Genomic DNA, 24,469 nt, shown 5'->3' with positions numbered 1-24,469 from the left:
AAATACCAAACCAGGAAAGTCCATGTCAATCAGAGAAAGACAAGCAGAAGGTGAAGGAGTAGGTGGCAGGGAGGCCAGTGCTTCTAGTCGGGAAGCAGAGGCTAGGTGACTGATCCACGGCTTTACTGTTCTGTGTGTGCAGGCCAGCCTGGCATCTTCCCAGCTGGCCAGAAAAGCCTGTTCAGAGAAAACATCTTCTAGGGTGAGCTCATCCACAATCCACCCCACGCACCACTCCAAAGTCATCGACATCTTTCTCTCATTAAACCTTTGCTTACAGTGAAAGTAGTTTGTTTCTCTTCCTCTATACACACCCTTTATGTTGCCTCTGTGCTGTTTCTCCTATTTTTCCCCACTTCTGTTAGTCTTATTCGTTATGCAAGGCCAGTTCAAGGCTCACTGCTGGATCCTGGTGATCTACCCTCATCTCAAAGCCTGTAGCAGCAGTGTTAGGATCCGTTATTCGAAAGTTTATCAGCTTCCTTACAGTTTATCTCTATAGGTATTGTTATCTTCTCAACTATGTTGCAGAGGCAAAATTTATGCCTCAGCTCTCTTAGTACCATGACTGGCACTTAGAACTCAATATATGCTAGCTCACATTAATATGTATTAGCACCTATTTTAAAATAAGAATAGTAGGAGTTATAAATATGGGACAATCATTACAGGTCAGACATCTAGAGTGTCTCACTGAATTCCCCAAATAATCCCCTGATGTGGTGACATGCTAATTCACATTTCTAAATTTAATTCAAAATTCTAATTTTATAGGTTATAAAGCTTAAGCCTAGAGGAATTAAATAATTTGTGTGTGCTCATGCAGCTAGTGACGGGTGAACCGGACTGTGCCTGGGTCTAACTCAAAAGTTCATGTTAACAATCAGCATGCCACATTGCCTGCTGAAAACAAGGGCTGTGATTATTAAGAGGTGGAAACTGGCAGCTGCTTTGCTCATTCCTCTGTTACGTTGTGTGTATGTCCAGCTCTAATATAATTGTGTGTCTGTCTTTCACACCACATTATGAGTTCAGATGTGGAACCCTGTATTTTCATCAAGTGTTGACACACACCATTTACTCAGTAAATATACTCAGCTGCTGAGTAATCTTGGGCAAGTTATTTAACCTCTCTGTTGGCTTAGTTTCCCCAGCTGTAAAATGAATAAGAACAGTCCATGTTTCATGGGGATGAGATGGTGTCTGTAAAGTGCTTAGTATATAGTTCCAGGCACAGTGATATTAGTGATACTAATATCAGCTATTATCATCATCATCATCATCATCATTACTTTTATTACTTTACTCTCCATTTAAAACAAGCAGTGGAGACAAATGTCAGTCACATATTCACAAACACAATCCCATGTTCGCAACTGGATGGGTACTTTTGTTTGTTACATTTCTGTGTACCTAGAAACTGGCTGGACTACCGTTTTTTTGTGGACCAGGCAGTTTCCAAAGACCAAGCCACTGGAAAGGACATCTGTAAATATTGTTTCTATGACAGAAATTCTTAACCATTCTGAAGAAGATAGGAGAGGGCATAAAAATATCCCTGAGCCTTGTTAAACCATACCCATGAATCAAACCGACTCTATCTTCCAAGTCTTATCATTACCTATCCCTCCCCGCCAACCAAAAGAAGGTATATTTCTAGAGTTTGGAACCACTGCAAAGAGAGTTGTTGTTGATGCTTATGAAATAGTAGGTGGAAGCAATGAGACAGAGAGAGAGAGAGAGAGAGAGAGAGACTGAGAGAGAGAGAGATGGCAACCACTGTTGACTATGGCAACAGCTCACATTTTGCTGGATGTGGGTTTACGGCATACCTCTCTGCTTATTTATTTCCATTCTTTCTCAGTCCTTGTTACTATTAGGAAGAATCCAAAAACAAGGTGGGAGGGGAAGAGAAAGAATAAAAAGGAAGGTAAGAAATGATAATTTGGGTTTGTTTTTGTTGCTAGAGAACTAACAAAGTATTTGAGTACAGGTTTAAATGTGAATTAAAATCAGGTTCCAGGGACAGACTCCATACTAATAGAAAACACTGTTCCCTTCTTTTTCCCTTTAGCTTACTTCGTAATTCATCTAAGATGCTCTATGCAGCTGAGAAGTCAACACATAGTTAAGATACAATATTTGTGCCATTATCTAGAGTTGTACTGTCCAATTTGGTCACCACGAGTTCATGTGGTTACTGAGCACATGAATTGTGGCTAGTCCAAATGGAGATGTGGTATAAGGGTGAAACATGGTTGATCTGACCTAGTATGGAAAAATGAAAGAAGACTTCACCAATAATTTTAACATTAATTAAATTTAATGCAATTTAGCATAATTAATATTAATTAATTAAGTGATCATTCAGGATACATACGAAATAAAATATATCCCTAAAATTAGTGTTACTTGTTTCTTTTTACTGTTTCTAATGTGGTTTCTTGAAAATTTAAAGTTATATACATGGTTGGTATTATATTTCTGTTGGACAGGGTTGGTCTGGAGTGCTACAGTTCTGTTATTACAAGTGCCTAAGCATTTGACTCAGAGATGATAGATTATGGTGACTGTACCATATGAACCTAATTTGAATATTACTCACCAAGTGTTAAATCAGAATTGCTCCATTTCCTTTCCCACTGCACTTCATGCTGCAGCACTGCCCAACTATTTCATATGTGTGGTACCTGGGGTAGCCTTCTTTCCCTGGGCTGCCTGGAAATACCTTTATCCTTCCAAGGGCCCCACAGTCACCTCCACATGATGTCTTCCCTATAATCACTCTTCATCGTATTATTTCTGTACCTATCATTGTATATCACACACTGGGATGTGTTTATTTACAGGTCTGTCTCTCCCACTCAGTTGGAAGCTTCTTGAGGTTAGGGGCCACATCTTATTCTATTTTATACCCTCCACACTGGACACATTGTTGGCCTTCAGCAGATGTGTGTTGAAACTGAAAACAAAAGTTATAATTATAGCATGCTGAGCAGAGTTTCACGCAACTCAAACACATGCATAAGAGCCATAAGCCCCTGTAAGCCTTGAGGGATGCTGTCTCTGCTCTGACAGTGTAGTGAGCTACCTTGGGGTTTCAGCTTCTCTATTCAGTAGTGGTCTTATGAGCCATGTGTTTACAGCACTACATTCATGGCCCAAGCAACTTCGTTTCTGTTTGTTCCTTACAACAGGGGAAAAGTAATGTCACTGAATTAGTAAGCATGTTAAGAAATATTCTTGGTTTGCTAAGTAAGCCATATCACTTATGGAATTTAACCAGAAGGAAGCTATTCTCTTAAAAACAACAAAACAAACCCATACTATATCCTGAATCTACTTAGTTCATTGACCTGTCAGTTGTGAATTTTATGGTATTAGGAGACCTAAGTGAGTCTGTAATATTGTACTATAGAGTAGCCTTAGATAAATTTACTTAATCAGTAATTTCATTAATATACTGTAAATCTCCTGCAAAAGATTTTATGGTATTCCCCCCTTCCCTAACTGATTCTTTTATTTTTTGAGATGAAGTCTTAATAATGTATTTAACTGAAGACTGGAGTTTTGCCTGGTGAAAAACATAGTGTATTAAATGGTAATCAACCACTTGGTTGGTGTTCCACTAAATACTACCATTCCATAAGTACACTGCTTTGATGGCTCTTATAACCAGAACAAATGAAATGTCAGTTATCATCATTCCAGTAGCTACTTCCTAATGAGGTAGAAAGTACTTTCACTTTTCAAAATACTATAACCATGTCATCTAACATTCTTCAACAGCTACTAGTGAACCTTTGGCCCTGGTTGAACACTTGCATCCATCTGAAATCCAGCTGTGCCAAGAGAAAGCTCCCCTCTCTTCCAAATCTGGTCTTGGGTTTTGAAAATACAAATATCTTAATCTCTGGTTTAGATAAAAGTCTCCTTTGTGGAAAAGGCCTTTGTCCTTCCTCCCTCAGAATTTGCTGCTAAACACAATCATAGAAACCTTGTATTGCCTAATGCCCAGGTTACTAGTAATGACTTTATGAATGTGTCTTTAGTATCTATTTTTTGCTTTTACAGTCATTAAAGATAATTTTCATTGTCTAGCATTTCATGGAAGTGGAATATTACTGATTAGTTGACTATATTCTTATTTTATCTGTATAATAAAGATTACTAGTCAACCTTTTCAGCAAGTTTTTTTCTTTTTCTCCTTTCAGCAAGTTTTGAAAGAATGGTTAAAACTTTTTTCTTTTTCTAAAAGATCTGGTTTCATGTCCCATTTCTTTTTTTTTTTTAATTCTTTTAATGTCTACTTATTTATTTTGAGAGAGAGATAGCAAGCAGGAGAGGGGCAGAGAGAGAGGGAGACAGAAACCCAAGAAGGCTCTGCACCATCAGTGAAGAACCCGATGCCAGGCTTGAACCCACAAACCATGAGATCGTGATCTGAACTGAAATAAAAAGTTGGATGCTTAACCGACTGAGCCACCCAGGTGCCCCTATGTTCCATTTCTTTAACTCTCAAACCATCATTTCTAATTCTGTATACTGAGAATAACAACAATATCTTCCCAAATAGCTACTCAGCCTGAATGGCTTCAGCCTTATATGTAATAAGCACATGGTTATTACCAATTGATACTTTATGTTTATATCCAAAACTGAACTTCTGACCATCTCCTCTCCAACCTCCCATGCCAATTGATGGCAATTCTATCTTCCACCTGTTTAGGTCAAGACTTTGGAATCATTGCTGACTCTTCTTTCTCTAACCCCATATCCATGCTGTCAAAAAATCCTGACCTCACCCTCAAAAAACATGGTGATTCCCAAAGCTTCCTAATGGGCTCCTGGCTTTCATCCTCAAGCAGTCAGAGTGAGCCTTTTAAATATAAGTCAGATCATGCTACTCCTGTCCTCAGAATCCCACAACAGTCCCTCAATTTCACTCGCAGTAAAAGCCAAACTTCTTACAATGGCCGACAAGACCTTACATGATCTGCCACCTCTTCATGCTCCTCTCCAGCCACATCTCCTGTTATTCTCGTCCTGCTCACCCACCTTCTAGCCATGTGAGATTCCCCGTTTCTTGAATATACCAGGAAGAACTCTGTCTTACAGCCTTGGCACTGGCTGTTCCCTCTGCTGGGAACACAGTGCCCTCAGATAGCCTGTTAGCTAACTCCTTCAAAACTTTGCTCAAGCTGTATCTACACAGTGAGACCAAGCCTGACCACCTTATTAAATACTACAACTTTACTTTGCTCAACTTTGACTTTTTTATGGCACTTTTCACTTATTAAATCTATATTACTTACTTATTTGTTACATTTACTGATTATTGTCTGTATCTCCCCGTTAGAATACAAACTCCGCAATGGAGAGATCTTTGCCTCACCTACTCAGAAACACATTCAAACATCTAGAATAGCGCTTGGCAAATGTTTTTTAAATGACTGAATTGTATTTTCAGTAGAAATCTAAGTAATATGAAAAACTGAACACTTCCTAATATATTTATTACCCTTAAAACTTATCCCCTGATGAATCTTGGTCACTTCAGTAATAACTAAGATACCCCTATTTCTGTGGTACTTACTCTTAATCATTTATAACCTGCTTTGCTTTTTATTTTTAATTTTTTTTAATGTTCATTTATTTTGAGGGAGACAGAGATCATGAGCAGGAGAGGGGAAGAGAGAGAGGGATACAGAGAATCCCAAGCAGGCTTCACACTGTCAGCAAAGAGTCCGATGCAGGGCTCAGACTTAGGAACCGTGAGATCATAAACTGAGCTAAAACCAAAAGTCAGACACTTCACCCACTGAGCCACCCAAGTGCCCCATTACGCTATTTAAAATAAGATGTCTTCACTTAACAGGAGACTCTATTTATAACTGTGCTTACAGTCGGAGATTCTAATCCCAGTCTCCCAAGGGCCAGTGTACTCTAATTCCCAGTTTGACATCTTTGCAAATACATGTACATGCTTTCTAAATGCTTTTTTAAAAAAATCAGCACATTCAGAATACTGATATACAGAATATTCTACTGAGAAAAAAGGGGAATGCTATTGAGAGGACGTCAGAAGATGGATTGGTAATATTTTACTTCTTCAACTGGATGATAGGTATCCAGATGTTGGCTTTATTATTTGTTATAATTAACATATGCATTATACACCATCTTTTGTATGCATGAAACATTTCATAATAAAAAAGGACAAAATAAACCTAGTCTAGCTTACTTGTTCTACCACCGCTCTTTATTTTTCTTCCAGTTTGATAGGATATAGCTCCCTGGACGTAAATCTTCTAGCCGGTTTGTGGAAACGTAATTGCCATGTGACTTAGCATTTAAACCCTCTCCCTGCCCACAACCGTCTCACTAATGAGTCTGTGATGTGAAACCAAATCAGAAAGATCTCCAGTAGAAACTTTAAAAAATATATACTCACTGCTTCATTGATTTAATCAACCTGGTGAGGTATCAAGAGGGATGAGCATAAATATAAAAATGAAAACACGTGATGGCTGCCAAAGCAGAATTAATTTTTCAAAAAACATATATAAATATAATAACTTCACAACGGATTATAATATCCTGTCTTCCCACTGTTGCAAGGCAAGTTCCTTGGTTATCTTAATTTCATCCTCCCTGTACCCACTGTGGTACAGGGATCTCATATGTGCTTCCACAGCACCTGACTCTGGTCATGTGTAGAACTGTACCCATTCATGTCCCCCCTTTCTAGACTAGAAGAGCACTGAGCAAAGGGCCCATGTTTTTTCACCTTTTGAGGCCTGTCCCTGGTACAGCTCCTAGGGGGTGCCGTATGAGACTAGCTCAGTTCAAAGGTCAGCTCTGCTTCTTATCCTCTGCGTAAGCTTCTTAACCAATCTTTAGAAAATGTTTGGAAACTGCATCACGAATTCCAGCTTCAGAGCATGTGCTGAGAAGGTGTGGTCCCTTGGAATGGTGCTGTATCTCTGCCTGCTCATGCCTCAGGGTTGGTACCAACAGAGCTCCCTGGGTCAGGGGCTTGTGACATTCTGATGGCATAACCCACAAGTGGAACTGCTATATCTGCACATTTAGCAAATGCTTTTTGAGTCCTAACTATGGTGCCAGGAATTTGGCTAGACAATGGGGATGCTGTGGTGGCAGGTCACATTCTCTAGTCCCTAGAAGCTGTCCACAGGCCCTGCCTTGTTACTGTGCATGTATAACCTTAGCCCCTTAAATTGATTATGGCTTATTCAATGCCATTCCTTAGTGCTGCTGTTCTCTCTTCTCAAGAGAAATCTGTTAACTTTTCCAAACAGAGAGCAGTTTCCCCTACAAATCATGTTTCTCATAACTGTAATACAGAAAAACATGACTATACAACCAGTGTGAGCTATACCCTCAATCTAACACCTCGAATCCTGGCATTTATGATGTACTTCAATTTGTAATAATTGCTTAAACTTTAAGCTACTTGCCACAGAGGATGACAGAACTGACATAAAATATGGACATATTTAAGGGTGCCTGGGTGGCTCAGTTGGTTGATTGTCTGACTTCAGCTCAGGTCATATTCTCATGGTTGGGGAGTTTGAATTCCATACGGGACTCGCTGATGTCAGCTTGTCAGCACACAGCCTGCTTCAGTCCCCTTCTCTCTGCTTCTTCCCAACTTGTGTTCTCCCCCCAAAATAAAATAAAGTTTAAAAAAATACTTAGACACATTTACATCCTAAAAAATTAATTATGTTAATAAGAATTATTCTATTTCCAGGTGAGAATTACTAAGATCATTCTATTGCCTATAAAATAAACTATGAGGTCTTTAGCATTGAAAATATTTTGGTGTGATAAACTATGAAATGCCAACTTAATTTATAGAAGATTTATGGACTCACTGAAAGGTTTTGGACATAAAAATAATTAAAATAAGATGGAAGAGGATTAGAAGTAAACGAAAATAATAATGCTTTTGAAAGTAGGATGGTTTAAAGAAATTCAGAGTGGCATATCAAACAGACATTTATGGCAATAAATTTTATAAATAGCTCATTCTAATAATAATATGAAAATATCTAAAACTTTTTTACTATGAGTGAATAAAGGTAAAAAAAGTGGATGATTGTTATACATTCCTAGGATATAAAAATAAGAAAAAATTAATGGACACTATATATATAACCTTGTAAGTACTGTGTTTAAGATTTAAAGTAACTAAATCTTTAAGTAATCCATATCACAAAGTTATATCTCTTGAGTAATAATAATTGAAGAATTTTGGAATCTAATACTGACCTGTCCAAGCTTGAGCACATCAATTCTCTACCTCAGTTTTTTCAACAGAATGGAAACCTGCCATTTTACATATAGAACAAAAATGGACTATTTTTGGAGGACCTTCTATAGAAACAAAGGGTCTCAAAACTGTTGATATTTCAGACTTTAACAAAATATGTTATCAGTATGATTTTCTCCATTCTTTTCTGTGTGATCAGCAATTCTAACTTTGCTAGTATTCTAGGCAGGACAAATTCAAAGAATTTATAGCTGTTCCCCAATTGCTATTATAATGACAGACATACTCTAGTCAAACAAATTCGCTTCCCTCTCAGGTCCAGGGAGGTTAAGGCAACTTAATCAAGGCCAACCTTGTCTAGTTAAAGGCGGATTTGGAGCTTGAATCCAAATCTCCCAAATACCCAGAAAAAACCCACAAGCATTAGTATCGGTGTGAAATGATTATGTGTTAACAGCCTGAAGATGACATTAAATTTCTTAGACCTTTCACAACACGTTGAACAGACAGGAAATACCACCCGGAAGACATTATAGAAGATTTCTCAGTAGTTTTTTTGTTAATTTTGCTAGCCAATCTTAACTGTAAGACTACTGCAGTGAGGCCTGAGGGAAAATTGGCATTGGAGGTTCATTCCAAGGGACAAAAGCTCTCTTTCTGAAATTTCTGTTCAGAGGCCCAGAATTTAAAATTAGTAGTAGGTAGTAAGTACCCTTGCCTTTATTTAAACCACATTTTGCCACCAGAAATAATATCCTTGGGGGTAATCAAGTCATTCACCTTTTCTCTATGTTACTTTCCTCTGATACTGCTTTTTTTTCTAATGTCCACATTTAAAGTTCTTCTTCAACAGCTTTACTCTGAGTGGCACTAGGAAACTACACATTTACCTTTCCACAATGGTATGAAAAAGAAATACCTTCCCGAAAAGACAGTAAGAGGTGCAAGGGACAAAGTCTCCTGGGGGACTCCTGGGCTAAGGTCCCCTGGATGTAAGGGCATCCCAGTTAGTTTCCTTCATGCTATAAAACGTCACTCTGGGCATTCCCCCCAAACCAAATTATGGAACTTACACCTGCTGTCCAAATCTTTCCTCTACCTTATTGTAAAATGAAAAGGACAATCACTGGTAAAGATGTTTTTAAAATGACGAAAGAATTGTCCAAAAGTTTTAAAGTACTATAACACTAAAATACATCAGACTTCGATCGTCACTCTCATTCTTGCACGACTTGCATTTAATCTAAGGTGCCCTAACATGCCCCCAGGAATTCCTCCAGAGGGGTCAAGTTGGGGCTCTGGACAGCTGAACAGGTGAGGGTTCATACGGGTTCCCCGACTATCTCTGAAGCAACTTTCTGGGCAGGAAATCAGTCAAATTGTGATGAAAGCGAACGCGGGGAAGACGAGCCCGCGCGCCCCAACCCCCAGCGTGGCTGGGTCAAGTACTGAAGTCGGCGGAGGGGACCCGGGGGACGCGCTCCCCTGGAGGGCCAAGCGGGGGGAGCGCGTTCTCCCGGCCAAGGCGGGGAGCTGGGTCGGGCCCGGGAGCAGACGCGCTGGACACACAGGGTCCCGCGGCAGCCCCGAGGGTCCCGGACGGCTGCAGCTCTCAGGGCGCTCGGACGGGGCCGGCGCCGCTTACCTCGACGGCTGCGTGGGGACTCGGCGGAGCTCGGCTGGGACTCCGCGCGCGCGGGGCGCGGGCCTGCGGCGGGGCAGCGGCGGGGCAGGCGACGCGGCGCACTGGGCTCCACCCGGGCTCAGGTCCGCCGCCTCGGGGAGGAAGTGGTGTCAGCCCTGCCCTTCCCACGCAGCGCGCAGACGTGAGGCGCCCGCCGCGCCGCTTTGCATCGAGGTGCCACGAGGGCGCTCGGTTCGAGACACACAGGGAGGAGCACGGGTGGATGCAGACTCTTGAAACTCGGGGACTGCTTTTTCCAACTAATCAGGTCTGTGCCTCACTGCTACACCACACCCTCGAAAGTTGTAGTTTTTTTTAATTCTGAGAAAACTTGGGCCTTCCTCCCTCATCCCGCCCCTACGCGCGTCCCCTTCCCTCCGGAGCGTTCCCTAGCGAATTGAGCCTTCTCGGTCGCTCGCTGTATTAGTGACTAAGGGATGTGGGGCCAGATGATGGCTCCAAAAAACCCGAGAACCTCATCTATTTTGCAACGGTCTTCCTGAGTGTTTACTTCAGCCCTTTCTGCGCTTCCTCTTTCGATCCTGTTGAGCAAGGCCGGATCTGCCCGCCGCGCGCAGCCCACCCGCTGGGGACGCGGCGCGTGTGTGCGGAGCGCGGGGGGCCCCGCGCGTGCGCGCCTGCCGGCCCCTCCCCGCCCCCCGCGTGAGCGCCTGCCCGCCCCTCCCCGCCCCCCGGGTGCGCGCCTGCCCGCCCCTCCCCCGTACGGGTCCGCAAGGACGCAGGTCCCCGCGGGAGTCCTGGGTGGGGTTGCGGGGTTGGAGGTCGGACGTGGAAGGGCGCGCTCAGCGCAGCCCGTGTCTCAACTGTCGGATGGCAACCCTCCCCTCCCCCCAAAGCTTAAGGACACTGAGTTGGCGCAGGCAAAACTGTGAAGAAACAGGCGCTCTGACACGTTGCCGGTGGAACTCCAAAACGGTACGAACCCGGTGGCGGCGAATTTGGCAACAGCTATTTAACTTGCGTAGGCAGTTACCCTTTGATCCAGAAATCCCACTTCTAAGAATGTATCACAGTGATGAAAAGAAGGATTGCATATACCCACGCCCATTCTTGGCCGCATGATTTGTAATAGCAAAGGACTGACTGGACGTAGTCCGAGATTCTTTGGGAGTGGAGCCTCCTGGGAGAAAGTGGGGAGATCCGAAAATACAGAAGTTAGAGAGTTTGTAAGTGGGATTGAATTTACCGCGTCTTCCCTATAGGGCCGTGTCTTAAAGGGCCTCCCCGCCGCCGTGTGGGGAAGGAAGGTGGTGGAGAAGACCTAAAGACATACAGATATATTAGACACACAAATCAATTAGGTAGATTAAGATAGTTCAGTCATTTATTTAATGGAAAACTATTAACTCATCTAAGAACAATAAAAATAGCTGTGAAGAAAATTCTTCCTGAGAAAGCAAGTTAATATTTACCATATTACGTAACGTAAGTATTTTGAAGGGAGTTAAAAGGTGAGAGTGATGGTAGTAGGGATGGAGCCTTATATTAACTAGGATCCTCAAGGAAGAGCTTTTTTGATAAGTGTTAGTTGAGCCAGACCTAAAAGACACGAGAGATTAATTCATGTCGATTTTGGGATGAGAATGTTCAAAGGCTCTGGGTTAGGAAGGCACTTGAGACATTGGGAAAACAGCAAGGAAGCTAGTATGGATGGAGCACAGTGACAGGGAAGCAGGTGGTATATGAGATCAAAGAGGAAATTGTGGCCAGATAATGTGTGGTCTTTCTGGCTATGGTCGGGACTTTACTCTGAGACAGGAAGCAGCCATTGGAAGGTTCTGAACATAGTACTATATTGGAAAGTCAGGTGAAGCAATGGAGTGACTTTCACAGGAGAGGAAGAGAGCAGGCAATACCTCTTTGCAAAGTCATGAAAAGGAGCAGCCAGTCAGAGGCTTGGAAGAACATTCCAGGAGAAGAAAGAGCAAGGAAAGGTCTTAAGATGGGAACATAGAAGGTTAGAAAGAGGGCCCGTGTGTCTAGCATACAGCAAAAAAAGCAGGGCATTGGTAACAGATGGGGACAGAGAGGTAAGCAGGGACCACATTAGGCAGTGGCTTGGGGTCAGCCATGAGGACTTTGAGTTTTATTCTGATTGCAGTGGGGAGCCATTGGAAAGATTTTAGGAAGTAAGTACATGACTGGACTTTTGCTGTACGTCATCATGCTGGTTGGTGATTGGAAATGGATCGAATGGAGCAAGACAAAGGGCAGTGAGAGATCATTCAGTGGGCTGTGGCAGTAGTCCAGGTGAAAGATGATGGTGGTTTTGGTTAGTATCCTGAAGATGGGGATGATGGGAAGAGTTTGGATTCAAGATATGATTTTAGAGCAGAATCACCAATGTTTGCTGATGGGCTGCCACGGGAGTGGGAGAGTGGCAGAAGGCATTAGGAATTGAGTGTAAGCCAGTGTGACTGGAGTCCTGAGAGCTCTGGTGTGAGGCAGGGCTAGACGAAGAAAGGTCAGTAGGGAGAGACCATGTAGGACCATGTGGACCACGTGGACCATGTTGAAGGTTGTTTTCTCATCTTAAGAGCAATGAGATTGTGTTAAGAATACTTTAAGCTGGCAGGATTTATGTTTTAGGAAAATCACTTTGGCTGTAGTTTGGGGAATTGACCAGATGAAGAGAAGAATGGGTGCAGGAAGATTTCTGAGCGAGGCTGGCTGAGAGATTTACAGTGGTTTGGACTAGATTGGTGACAGTGGAAATGGAAAGAAATGGATGGACCTGAGAGATATTTATAAGGTAGTTGATAGGAGGCAGTGATGACTGGATTTGAACAGAGTGAGGAAGAGGGAGGAGCCAAGGATGACCACTAAGATGCAGACTTGGATAATGATGGATGTCATTGCCGTTCAATGAGATGAGGAACTCTGCTGGGTGCAGGGGGAGACTGGGGGAGGGGAAGATAGTGAGTTTTATTTTGAACAAGTTGAGTATGATAAACTTTTGAGACGTGTGAGTGGAGACCTCATGTAGAGAGATGTGTAAGGGGCTGATGCTCAGAGTGTGGTTTACAGTTAGAGATACACAGGTTGGCTAATCTACCCACAGGTGGCCATTGATGAGATAGATGGCTTAGGAGTAAGATGAGAAAAAGACCTTATGCTAAGCTTTAAGGAATGTCATCATCAAAGTAGAGGAAGTTGAGCCTGAAAAGGAGACAGAGGGAGAGCTCTGATGGGGTGGGAGGCAAACCAGGAGAAGGTAGTGTTGAGGAATTCACAACAGTGGGAGTGTGCAGCCATGTCTCGGGCTGTTAAGAGTAATATAAGATGAAGATCAACACGTGCCCATTAACTTGAGCTATATTAACGATCACAGAGATGTATTATTTTAAATGTTTATTTATTTTGAGAGAGAGAGAGAGAGCTGGGGAGGGGCAGAGAGAGAGGGAGAGAATCCCAAGCAGGCTCCATACTGCCACTGCAGAGCCCCAGGCAGGGCCTGATCGCACAAACTGTGAGATCACGACCTGAGCTGAAATCAGGAGTCAGGCGCTCAACCAATTGAGCCACCCAGGCACCCCACAGAGACCTATTTTTAATAGCATGTTGGGGCTGGAGGCCAGGTGGGCTAAGGAGTGAATAGGTGAGCAAAATAACCCTTCTGAGTAGTTTGCCTGTAAAGAGGAGAAGGATAGGGAGGTAGAGAGTCAGGCATGTGAAATTGAGGAAGATTTTATTTTATTTTTTTAAATGGTTTTCAAGTAGGAAGAAACCAGATGAGATTGAAGGATTAAATATTAAAGAGAGAGTAGAAATGATGGATGGTGAAAAGTTTTCAAGTTCTTTTTTTCTTTGTAATTGAAATATAGTTTATAATATTATATTAGTTTCAAGTGTACAACATAGTGATTTGACAATTATATACATTATGAATGCTCACCATGGTAAGTGTAGTTGCCCTTATTACCATATGAAATTATTGCTATATTATTGACTATATTCTCCATGCTGTACTTTTCATCCCTGTGACTTATTTAATTTATAACTGAAAGTTTGTACCTCTTAATTCCCCTCACTGATTTTGCCTGACCCCCCAACCTCCTCATCTCTGGCAACCACCAGTTTGTTCTCTGAATTTGTGAGTCTGTTTCTGTTTTTTGTTTGTTCATTTGTTCTGTTTTTTAGATTCCACATATAAGGGAAACCATATGATAATTGTCTTTATTGGACTTATTTTACTTAGCATAATACCATCTATGTCCATCTGTGTTGTTACAAATGGCAAGACTTCATTCTATTATATATATACACTGTATCTTCTTTATTCATTTATCTATTGATGGACACTTAGGTTGTTTCCGTATCTTGGTTATTGTAAATCATGCTGCAATAAACATAGGGGTGCATATATCTTTTCAAATTAGTGTTTACTTTTTCAGCTGGTAAATACCCAGAAGTAGAATTACTAGATCATATGGTATTTCTTTTTTTAATTTTTTGATGAACCATCATACTGTTTTCCAGAGTGGTTGCACCAGTTTACCTTTCCACCAACAGTTCACAAGGGTACCTCTTCTCCACATCCTCACCAAACTTGTTATACCTCCTCTTTTTGATGCTAGCCATTCTGACAGGTGTGAGGGGATATGTTATTGTAGTTTTGATTTGCATTTTCCTGATGATTAGTGATGTTGAACATCTTTTCATGTGTCTGTTGGCCATCTGTGATTCAGGTCCTCTGCCAATTTTTTAACTGCATTATTTGTTTTGTTGGTGTTGAGTTGTATGAGTTCTTATATATTTTGGATATTAATCCTTTATCATATATATCATTTGTAAATATATTCTTCCATTCAGTAGCGTGCCTTTTGGTTTTGTTGATGGTTTCCTTCACTGTGCAAAAGCTTTTAGTTTGGTATAGTTCCAATAGTTTATTTTTGCTTTTGTTTCCCTTGCCTGAGGAAACAGATCCAGAAAAGTATTGCTATGGCCAATATCCAAGAGTTTACTCCATGTGTCTTCTAGGAATTTTATGGTTTCAGGCTTCACGTTTATGTCTTTAATCTATTTTGAGTTTATTTTTGTGTATGGTATGGGGCTATCTAGTTTCCCCACCACCATTTCCTGAAGAAACTACCTTTTCCTCATTGTATATTCTTGGGTCTTTAAATAAAGAGAAATAAGATTTTCTGTATTTTACCAGAGGAAGAAAGGTGGGTTTAGAGTAGACAAGGAATTTCTTATTTTTGATAGCTGTGAGATAAGGAAGTTCTCATTTAAAGCCTCTATTGTCTTTTATATGGTAAGAAGAAAAGTAGAGCCTTCTGCTGGGAGTGTGATAGTAGGGACTATCATAGACTATCATAGATTTGGGGAACTGGAGAAAGTGTGACAAGGTCATTGCAGAAAATGTGACTAGAAAAATTTAATGAGATTTCCAGGCAGCCCGAGAATCTATTTGAAATCGGCGATGATGGTGGAAGCAATCTGGTCAGTCGTGTGACTCTCCTGCAAAGCTAGGTTCCCTAGGTTTGGAGAAAGTTTAGCTGCCATGGGAGTAGCTAGCTGAACAGGCCAGCTGGAAGGAAAGGTTATTGTGGTCAGAAGGTAGGCGGATTGAATTTTCCTTCTGGAGATATCGACATTATTATGGGTGCTGACAATGTCCAGAAAGTGACCATGGGCCAGGGTGGCTGATGTGACCAATGAAATGAGAGAGAGACCAAAGGATTATGTATATCTTCCCAGGTAACCGTTTAAGTCATCCAGGATTAGGGTGGCCCATAACTTACTGCTGAGACTGAGCCACTTCTGAGAGTACCAGAATGTTAACTGGGTGAGAAAGCAAGAAACAGGTATGATTCATGACTCTTCCAAACAAACAGAATGATGCTATGATTTAAAGTCATTTTAAAGGAAGACTGGGAGTCAGGTGTCAGAGCAGGGCTGACTGGGATTTGTGGAGATGACAGATCTGAAGAGGTGGACAGAGTAGTTTCCCCAAACGACACGTCTCAAAAGAAGTTAGTTTGCTTTTTGCTTTCTTTTGTTTTGAATAAAAGGAGGAGCCACTAAAGGTCTGCCCACGGCAATGGGGACAATGGGCAACAGCAAAGTCACCTTCTGAGCTTAAGGTACATGGAGTGTGAAGAATAAACGATTTTTCCTTGAGAAAGCTGCAATGGACATGGTGTCCTCCAGGCAGAGTTAAAGTTCCAGGACAGAGGAGTGCACCAGGAATAGCCTCATGATACAGGAGTGGCAGTGAGAGAGTTTGGGATATGGGAGAGACAAGGGCTGAGTGAATCACAGGCAGGGAAGAACACAATGTCATGAGACGGTGGTGTGGGAGAAAGTCCCCTGGTGACTTCTTCTTTGTGGAGGGACCAGTGGAGCAGTCTTCCTGGAGTATCTCTGAGGACCGTGGGTAGTGGCTAGACAACGTGGGCTCTGGCACTGTGGAGGAACACAGTTAAAGTTTAAGCTGAGTTGGATTTTAACTGTGTCTTACTACCTTACTCTTTCGGCATGTTTCCTCCTGGCCAAAGAGCATTTACCTTCTGACAAGGGACCTGTGTTGAGCTGAATTAAGATTTCTGCTACTTTGGGGGTGGGGAGTGGGAAGGTATTTTTTTTCTTTTGGTTTAGCACTTCATAAAGTTTTGCCAGTTCATTTTATTTGGATTGCCCTTAATTGTAGGGAATATTTGCCTCTGATTTAAATACACAACTTTAATGCCATCTGCAATGGACTGTGTTTTCCAAAGAAGGCCATGACCGTATCTCTCTTACCCATCAGGAAGTGGAGTCCCTTTCTCTCCCTCCCCCTTGAATGTGGGTGGACTCTGTGACTGCTTTGGCCAACAGAAGACAGCAGAAGTGATGGTGGACTTAGCACTTATTGGCCGGCAGCATCTCTTCCTGCCTCCTTTAGCCCTGAACACTCATGAAGGAGGCTACTCCATCAGAGAGAGAGACCACATGAAGGAGCACTGAGGCATCAGCCATGAGGTGAAGATGCCATCTTGGACACCCAGCCCCATCAAACCTTCAGAAGATCCCAGCCCCAGTTCTTATCCAAATGCAGGTACACCAGAGAGCATGGAGAACCACCCAGATGCATCAACCCACAGATTCCTGAGAGATCATGATAAATAGCTGTATCAAGCCTCTAAGTCCTGGTTTGTGCTCAAGGCTTCTTGGGGACCTTTGTGTCTCCTATTTGTGTCGTAGTAAAGCTTTGTGCTTTGACTTTTAAAATATAAACTGATAAAAACAATAACTGTTTGTGGTTTCTATTTTAACCAGTATACTATTATTAATTATATGTTTTGTATATAGCATATGTATTTTCTCTTGCCTGTTAACAAAATGTTCCCTCTGCCTGACCTCTGACCCTCTACTTGTCCTTTGGCCACTGTTCTCAGATATTCCTTTCCTTCCACACCCTGGTGATAGTGGGAGGAGCACCAGAAAGGCTGGATGGAAGAATAGCAGCAGAAGGGTAGGGAAGAAAAGAGAGAGCCCAAGAAGGCTTGGGAGAGGATTTTTGGTGGGTAGCTGAGAGCAAAACAATGAGAAAGATATTTTGGGGACATTGCTGGGTATGAGAGAGGTAGAGAGTGAGAAGAAAGAGAGGAAAGGAGTTTTAAGACATGTGGACTTGATGTAAAAAGAAACTTGGCTGATGGTTTCTTTGCATTGACAGTGCACAGAGGCTATGCCCATGGGAGCCCAGTGGTAGGTTACTTAATAAGCATTAACATCTTTGAAATACTGAGATATATATGCATACACTGTATCTTCCCAGTGTATGTGTCTGTAAAGCAGTGATCCTTGCTACCCAATATCACTGAGTAAAAGTATAAAAGAAATGGAGGTTGTTTGATTTGCAAGGAACGAAATCTATTCAAACTGGCTGAAGCCAAAATAAGCTCTTGGAGAGAAGCTCTGGTAGCTCATTGAACTCAGACAGGAAGTATAGCCGGGCTGCTTGAGGGGTGATACTAAGAAGTAGAGGTAGACCAGGAAGTCTCTACTTTATTTTTTCTTAAAAAAAATTTTTTTTATTGTGATAAAATAAACAAGACATAAATTTATCATCTTAACCATTTTCAAATGTACAGTTCAGTGATGTTAAATACATGAATAATGTTGTTCAGCCACCACCACCATCCACTCCATAGCTCTTTTCATCTTTTTTTTTTTTTTAACATTTATTTATTATTGAGAGACAGAGAGACACAGAGCGTGAGCAGGGTAGGGGTAGAGAGAGGGGGAGACATAGAATCCGAAGTAGGCTCCAGGCTCCGAGCTGTTAGCACAGAGCACGATGGGGGCTCGAACTCACAAACTGCAAGATCATGACCTGAGCCGAAGTCATTGGCCCAACCAACTGAGCCACCCAGGGGCCCCGCTCTTTTCATCTTTTAAAACTGAAACTCCACACCCATGAACACTAACTCCCCTGTTCTCCCCTCCCCCAGCCCTGGATAACCCATCATTCTGCATTCTGCCTGTTTTTCAGTATTCCATGTAAGTGGAATCATATAGTATTGGTCTTTTTAAAACTGGCTTATTTTACTCAGCATAATATACTTAAGTTTCGTTCAGGTTATAGCTGAAGTCTCATTTGCCTTGCTTTTTAAAGCTGAATGATATTCCATATTTTATATATATATATGTGTGTGTGTGTGTGTGTGTGTGTGTGTACGTACACACACACACATTTTTGCTTATTCATTCTTTCACTGATGGACCCTTGGGTTGCTTCCGTGTTTTAGCTATTGTGAATAATGCAAATATCTCTTCAAGTCCTTGCTTTCAGTTCTTTTGGGTATATACCCGAAGTGGAATTGCTGGGTCATATGGTAATTTTATTTTTAATTTTTTGAAGAACTGCCATACTTTTTCCACAGTGGCTGTATAATTTTACATTCCCATCACCAGTGCATAAGGTTTTGATTTTTCCACATCTTCACCAAAGCTTATTTTCTGTTTTTGTTTTCTTTTTTTTTTTTTTTTTTTTTTCAACGTTTTTTATTTATTTTTGGGACAGAGAGAGACAGAGCATGAACGGGGGAGGGGCAGAGAGAGAGGGAGACACAGAATCGGAAACAGGCTCCAGGCTCCGAGCCATCAGCCCAGAGCCTGACGCGGGGCTCGAACTCACGGACCGCGAGATCGTGACCTGGCTGAAGTCGGACGCTTAACCGACTGCGCCACCCAGGCGTCCCTTGTTTTCTTTTTTGATAGTAGCCATCTTAATGGGTATCTTACCGTGGTTTTGATTTTCATTTCTCTAATGATTACTGATGTTAAACATTATTTCATGTGCTTATTGGCTATTTGTATATCTTCTTTGGAGAAATGTCTATTAAGTCCTTTGCCCATTTTTTAATTGGTTTGTTTGTATATTCTGGATATTAATTCTTTATTAGATATATGATTTGCAAGTATTTTCTCCCATTTTATGAGCTGTCTTTTTACTCTGTGGATATTGTCTTTTGATACACAAATTAAAAAAATTTTTTTTTAATGTTTATTTATTTTAGAGAGAGAGCATGAGCAGGGGAGGGGCAGAGAGAGAGGGAGACATAGAATCTGAAGCAGGCTCCAGGCTTTGAGCTGTCAGCACAGAGCCCAACATGGGGCTCGAACCCATGAACCACGAGATCACAACCTGAGCCAAAGTCAGACACTTAACTGACTGAACCACCCAGGCGCCCAAGATACACAAAATTGTTAAGTTTTTGTGAAGTCCAATACATCTGTTTTTAATTTGGTTGCATTTTATTGGTGTCATGGCTAAGAAATCATTGCTAAATCGAGTGTCCTGAAGATTCTGCCCTATGCTTTCTTCTAAAGTTTCATGGTTTTGGGTCTTCCATTGAAGTCTTTGATACATTTTGAATTAATTTTTTAACAATTTAATTTATTTTTAGAGAGAGAGACAGCATGCAAGTGGCAGGGGGGGCAGAGTGAGAGAGAGAATCTTAAGCAGGTTCCATGCTCAGCATGGAGCCCAAAGCAGGGCTCGGTCCCATGACCTGATCATGACCTGAGCTGAAGTCAAGAGTCAGATGCTCAACCAACTGAGCCACCCAGGTGCCCCTTGAGTTAATGTTTGTATATGTTGTTGGGTAAAGGTCCAATTTTATCTTTTTATATGTGGTTATCCATCTTTCCCAGCACCATTTGTTGAAGAGACTGTCTACCCATTGTATGGTCTTGGCAGCTTTGTCCAAAATCATTTCACCATATATGTGTGACTTTATTTCTGGCCTCTCTATTCTCTTTCATTGCTCTACATGTCAGTCTTTATGCTAGTACTACACTGTTTGATTACTGTAGCTTTGTAGTAAGTTTTGAAATCAGAAAGTGTGGGTCCTCCAGCTTTGTTCTTTTTTAAGATTGTTTTGTCTATTCAGGGTCCCTTGGGAATACATATGAATTTTAGGATGGGGTTTTCTATTTCTGCAGAAATGCCATTGAGATTTTGATCCAGATTGTACTGGATCTGTAGATTGCTTTGGGTAATATTGACATTTTAACAATATTAAGTCTTCCAATCCATGAACGTGGGATGTGTTTCCATTTAGTTATGTCTTCTATAATTTCTTTAAGCAATGTTTTGTGGTTTTCATTGTATAAGTCTTTCAACTCTTTGCTTAAATTAATTCCTAAATACTTTATTCTTTTTTATGCTATTGTAAATGGAATTGTTTCCATAATTTTCTTTTCAGATGGTGTGTAGAAATGCAACTGATTTTTGCATGTTAACTTTGTATCCTGCTACTTTGCTGAATTCATTTGTTCTAACAGTTTTTGTTTGTTTGTTTGTTTGTTTGTTTTGGTGTGGAATCTTTAGGGTTTTCTATAGAGGAGATCTTATCATTTGCAAACAGAGATAATTTTACTTTTTCCTTTCCAGTTAGGATTCCTTTTATTTCTTTTTTGTGCCCAGTTGTTCTGGCTAGAAGTTCTAATATTATGTTGAATAAAAGTAGTGAGAGTGTACATCCCTGTCTTGTTCTTAATCCTAGAGGAAAACAATTTCAGTCTAACACCATTGAGTGTGATATTTGCTATGGGTTTTCAGATATGGCTGTTACTAGGTTGAGATAGTTTCCTTCTATTACTGATTTCTTAAGAATTTTTATCATGACAGGATGTTGAATTTTGTCAAGTGCTTTTTCTCTATCCATTGAAATGATCATGTGATTTTCTTTCCCTTTATTCTGTTTATGTGGTATATTATATTGATTGATTTTCATATGCTGAACCACCCTTGCATTCCAGGAATAAATTGCACTTGGTCATGGTGTTTAATCCTTTCAACATGCTGCTGAATTTTGTTTGCTAGTGTTTTGTTGAGGATTTCATTTCTCTTTTTGTGCTCATATGATTTATGTCTAATATTCTCCACCTAACTCCTTTTTTTCCTCTTTTGCTGCAAATTAACTTTTTTGCTATAGGTCAAACATGGCCACTGCCTTGGAGCAGATCTCATGGACTCCAGACTCTGAGATAGAGATTTCTGTGCAGAAAATTTGTTGCAAATGATCTCAGGAACAATGCTTGCAAAGGAGTGAAGGAAGAAGGATGGAGACGGAGAAGTTTGGCTATGATATATTGGCAATAGAAGCTTTAGCCAATTCTACAGAGAGCTTTAAGAATGGGAGGCAGGACCTTTGCTTACCCCTTATTAACCAGCCATTGGATGCTGGCTGTCTCTGGGGAGGAGGCTGTGCCCTTAGAATGTCTCCCTTTGGTCAAGGACAGTTTCTGGAGAGGGACTCAAGTATAAACAGTCAGCAGCTACCACTGCTATAAAGGAGACATTGAACCTGGGGCATCCATTCAGCTACCTAGTCCAGATTGACGTTCTGTCACATCTCAAATACCAACTGGGACTGAAGAGAGTTATTATGTTCCATTTTCAAATTCCTAGGAGCTAGAATCTGATTGGCCATGTTTTATTAGGTATCTTATGATCAGCTCTGGCTCTGGAAGTGAATTTTTATGAGGTATATTATCTCCTAGGTACTGATATGTTTGCTGATATCCAACTATCAAAACAATTGTAATTTGTCTTTGAATGTAAATGCAAATTAGTAAAGATTTGGTAGTCTCTAAAGCAAATATTATTTGCTTAACATTTTTGTGGAAGAGCAGTTATGATTTTGTTGAAATAGTGGCAAACATTTAAATAAATATGATTCTAAAAGTCAGTGTTTGTACAGGGAGGGATGTGTGGGTGGAGAGGTCATGTAAAAAATAAGAAACATCCAAACCCACATTTATCCAGAAGACAGACTGAATAATTACCTTTTAACAGCATTTTTGTTTACCATCTCTACAGTTTTACCTTTTCCAGAATGTTCTATACATGAAATAATACAGTGTATAGCCTCTTCAGATTGGCTTTATTCACATAGCAGTATGCATTTAAATTGATCCAAGTCTTTGTGTGGCTTCACAGCACATTCCTTTTGTCACTAAAAGGTATTCTATTGGATAGTTAGACTGCAGTTTGTTTATCCATTCACCAAGGACATCTTGATTGGTCCCAATTTTTGGCGATTATGAATAAAACTGCTTTGAACATTCACATGCAGAATTTTGTATGGACATAAATTTTCAAAGCAGTTGGCTAAATTCCTAGGAGCATGATTTCTGGCTCATATAGTAAGGCTGTGTTTAGCTTTGTGTGAAACTGCCAAACCATCCTCCAAAGTGATGGTACCATTTTGTATACCCATCAACAATAAATGAGAGCTCCTATTGTTCTTCATCCTCACCAGCAAATGGCATTGTCAGTTGTTTTGGATTTTAGCCATTTTAATAGGTATGTGGTGGTATCTCACTGTCATTTTGATTTGCATTTCCCTAATGACAAATGATGTTGTGCATCTCTTAATATGCTTACTTATTATATACATATCTTTTTTTGTGTTAGGTGTTGTATCTATCCAGGAGAAATAAAAGCAGGGGTCTCTGGGTGGCTCAGCTGGCCAAGTAAGCATCCAACTCTTGATTTCGGCTCAGGTCAGGATCTCACTTTTTGTGGGATAGAGCCCTGCCTCCGGCTCTACACTGACAGCAGGGAGCCTGATTGGGGTTCTTTCTCTCTCTGCCCCTCCCCTTTCTCTGTTCACACTTCTGTGCTCTCTCTCTCTCTCTCTTTCAAAATAAATAAATAAACATTAAAAAAAGCATTTGTCCACTGGAAGACCTGTTACATGAATGTTCATAGCAGCTTTGTTTGTAATAGCCCAAAATTGAAAACAAATGAAATGTTCATCATAGGTGAATGGGGAAACCAATTACACCATGGAATACTATTCTCCAAAAAAAAAAAAAAAAAAAAAAAAAGGAAGAAACTACAGACACACCCAACAAGGTGGATGAATCTCAAAATAATTATGCTGAGTGACAAAAGCCATATTAAATAAAGAATGCATGTTGTTTGATCTCATCTAGATAAAATTCTTGAAAATTCACACTAATCTGTCCTGAGTGAAAGCACTGAGAAGGGGAGGGAAGAGGGAAAAAAGAAGGATGGGGGAGACACAGGAAACTTTTAGGAGTCACGAACATGTATATAATCTTGATTTTAATGATGGTTTCCATTTAGTGTGTACATATGTCAAAACTGATCAAATAGTATACTTTAAATATATGCAGTTTATGTCGATTGTACCTCAGTAGAGCTACAAAAAAATTCTTTGCACCTTGGACTATTCTTTAATTCATGACTGCAAAAATGTAATTAAAAACATATATTAAATTTTAATTAAAATCTTATTCATCAAAATAAGGGAAAATTTAAATTGTAAATATTAATATTTATAACAAATATTGATAGATAAGGAAGGATCACTGCTTTAGACTTTTTAAAGCTGAACATTTTATTGTTGGAAGCCTTGATCTAAAATACAAATAAAAGAGAGAGAGAACATAAAATTGTATGGGAAGAAATTGGAAATCAAATACTACAAATGTTTTGGAAGCTCTGTGAAATACCATAGGCTACAACAAGCTTCTGGATATTGCAGAGCCTTACATGTACTTCAGGAAGGTGATAAAATAATAGTAGATGTGTTTCTACAGCAAAGAGGGTTTTGTGCCAGGACTGAACACTGAAAAAAAAGCATATGACTTAAGAAACACTGGTGTTACATATTTTTAAAGTTTAGAGCACAAAATTTACTACAGGTCTTTTTCATCCAAATTAAGTTCTTTTATCTTCCTTTTTGCTAGATCCATTTGGCTCCTGGTAATAGAAGCCAAAACACACAAACTTCTCAGACTATCTAGCAAAACTCTATTTCAAGTTACTTTTTGTAAGCAGTATAAGATAGAGCTTGGATTATTTGCCGCTGTATGTCTTGCCTCCCTGAACTGTCGTTCTTTGTTTACATAAAATTTAAACTTGCCTTTGTACTTAGGATAAAATCTAAACTCTTTGACAATATCATTAAGACTTTATAAGATCTGGGGCACTT

At 40.5% G+C, this 24,469-nt stretch overlaps 2 protein-coding genes across 2 annotated transcripts in view; one reads left to right on the top strand and one right to left on the bottom strand.

Moving 5' to 3' along the window:
- APBB1IP (amyloid beta precursor protein binding family B member 1 interacting protein) overlaps positions 1 to 10,053 on the bottom strand; it is a 102,022-nt gene extending 91,969 nt beyond the window's left edge. The window contains exon 1 of the mRNA XM_060659131.3: positions 9,945 to 10,053. The gene's annotated coding sequence lies outside the window, so the exon portion shown is untranslated. The remainder of the gene's footprint in view (positions 1 to 9,944) is intronic.
- On the top strand, positions 377 to 17,233 carry LOC144617004 (uncharacterized). Its single transcript, XM_081796287.1, has 4 exons — positions 377 to 469; positions 9,691 to 10,251; positions 10,841 to 10,919; positions 16,759 to 17,233. Exons 1-3 carry the CDS (start codon positions 377 to 379, stop codon positions 10,874 to 10,876), a joined length of 690 nt encoding a protein of 229 aa, XP_081652413.1. The 3' UTR covers positions 10,877 to 10,919; positions 16,759 to 17,233.
- The last annotated feature ends 7,236 nt before the right edge of the window (positions 17,234 to 24,469 follow it).

This window comes from Panthera onca, chromosome B4 (genome assembly GCF_046562875.1).
Source record: "Panthera onca isolate mPanOnc1 chromosome B4, mPanOnc1 haplotype 2, whole genome shotgun sequence".
NCBI lineage: Eukaryota > Metazoa > Chordata > Mammalia > Carnivora > Felidae > Panthera > Panthera onca.
This window is presented reverse-complemented; position numbering and strand designations above follow the sequence as displayed.

Coding starts and splice junctions, on each gene's coding strand:
- LOC144617004 (XM_081796287.1), top strand. CDS start 377: ATGCAAGGCCAGTTCAAGGCTCACTGCTGGATCCTGGTGATCTACCCT. Junction 470..9,690: donor TTAGGATCCGTTATTCGAAA/GTTTATCAGCTT, acceptor TTGTGATGAAAG/CGAACGCGGGGAAGACGAGC. Junction 10,252..10,840: donor TGCTTTTTCCAACTAATCAG/GTCTGTGCCTCA, acceptor CTCCCCCCAAAG/CTTAAGGACACTGAGTTGGC.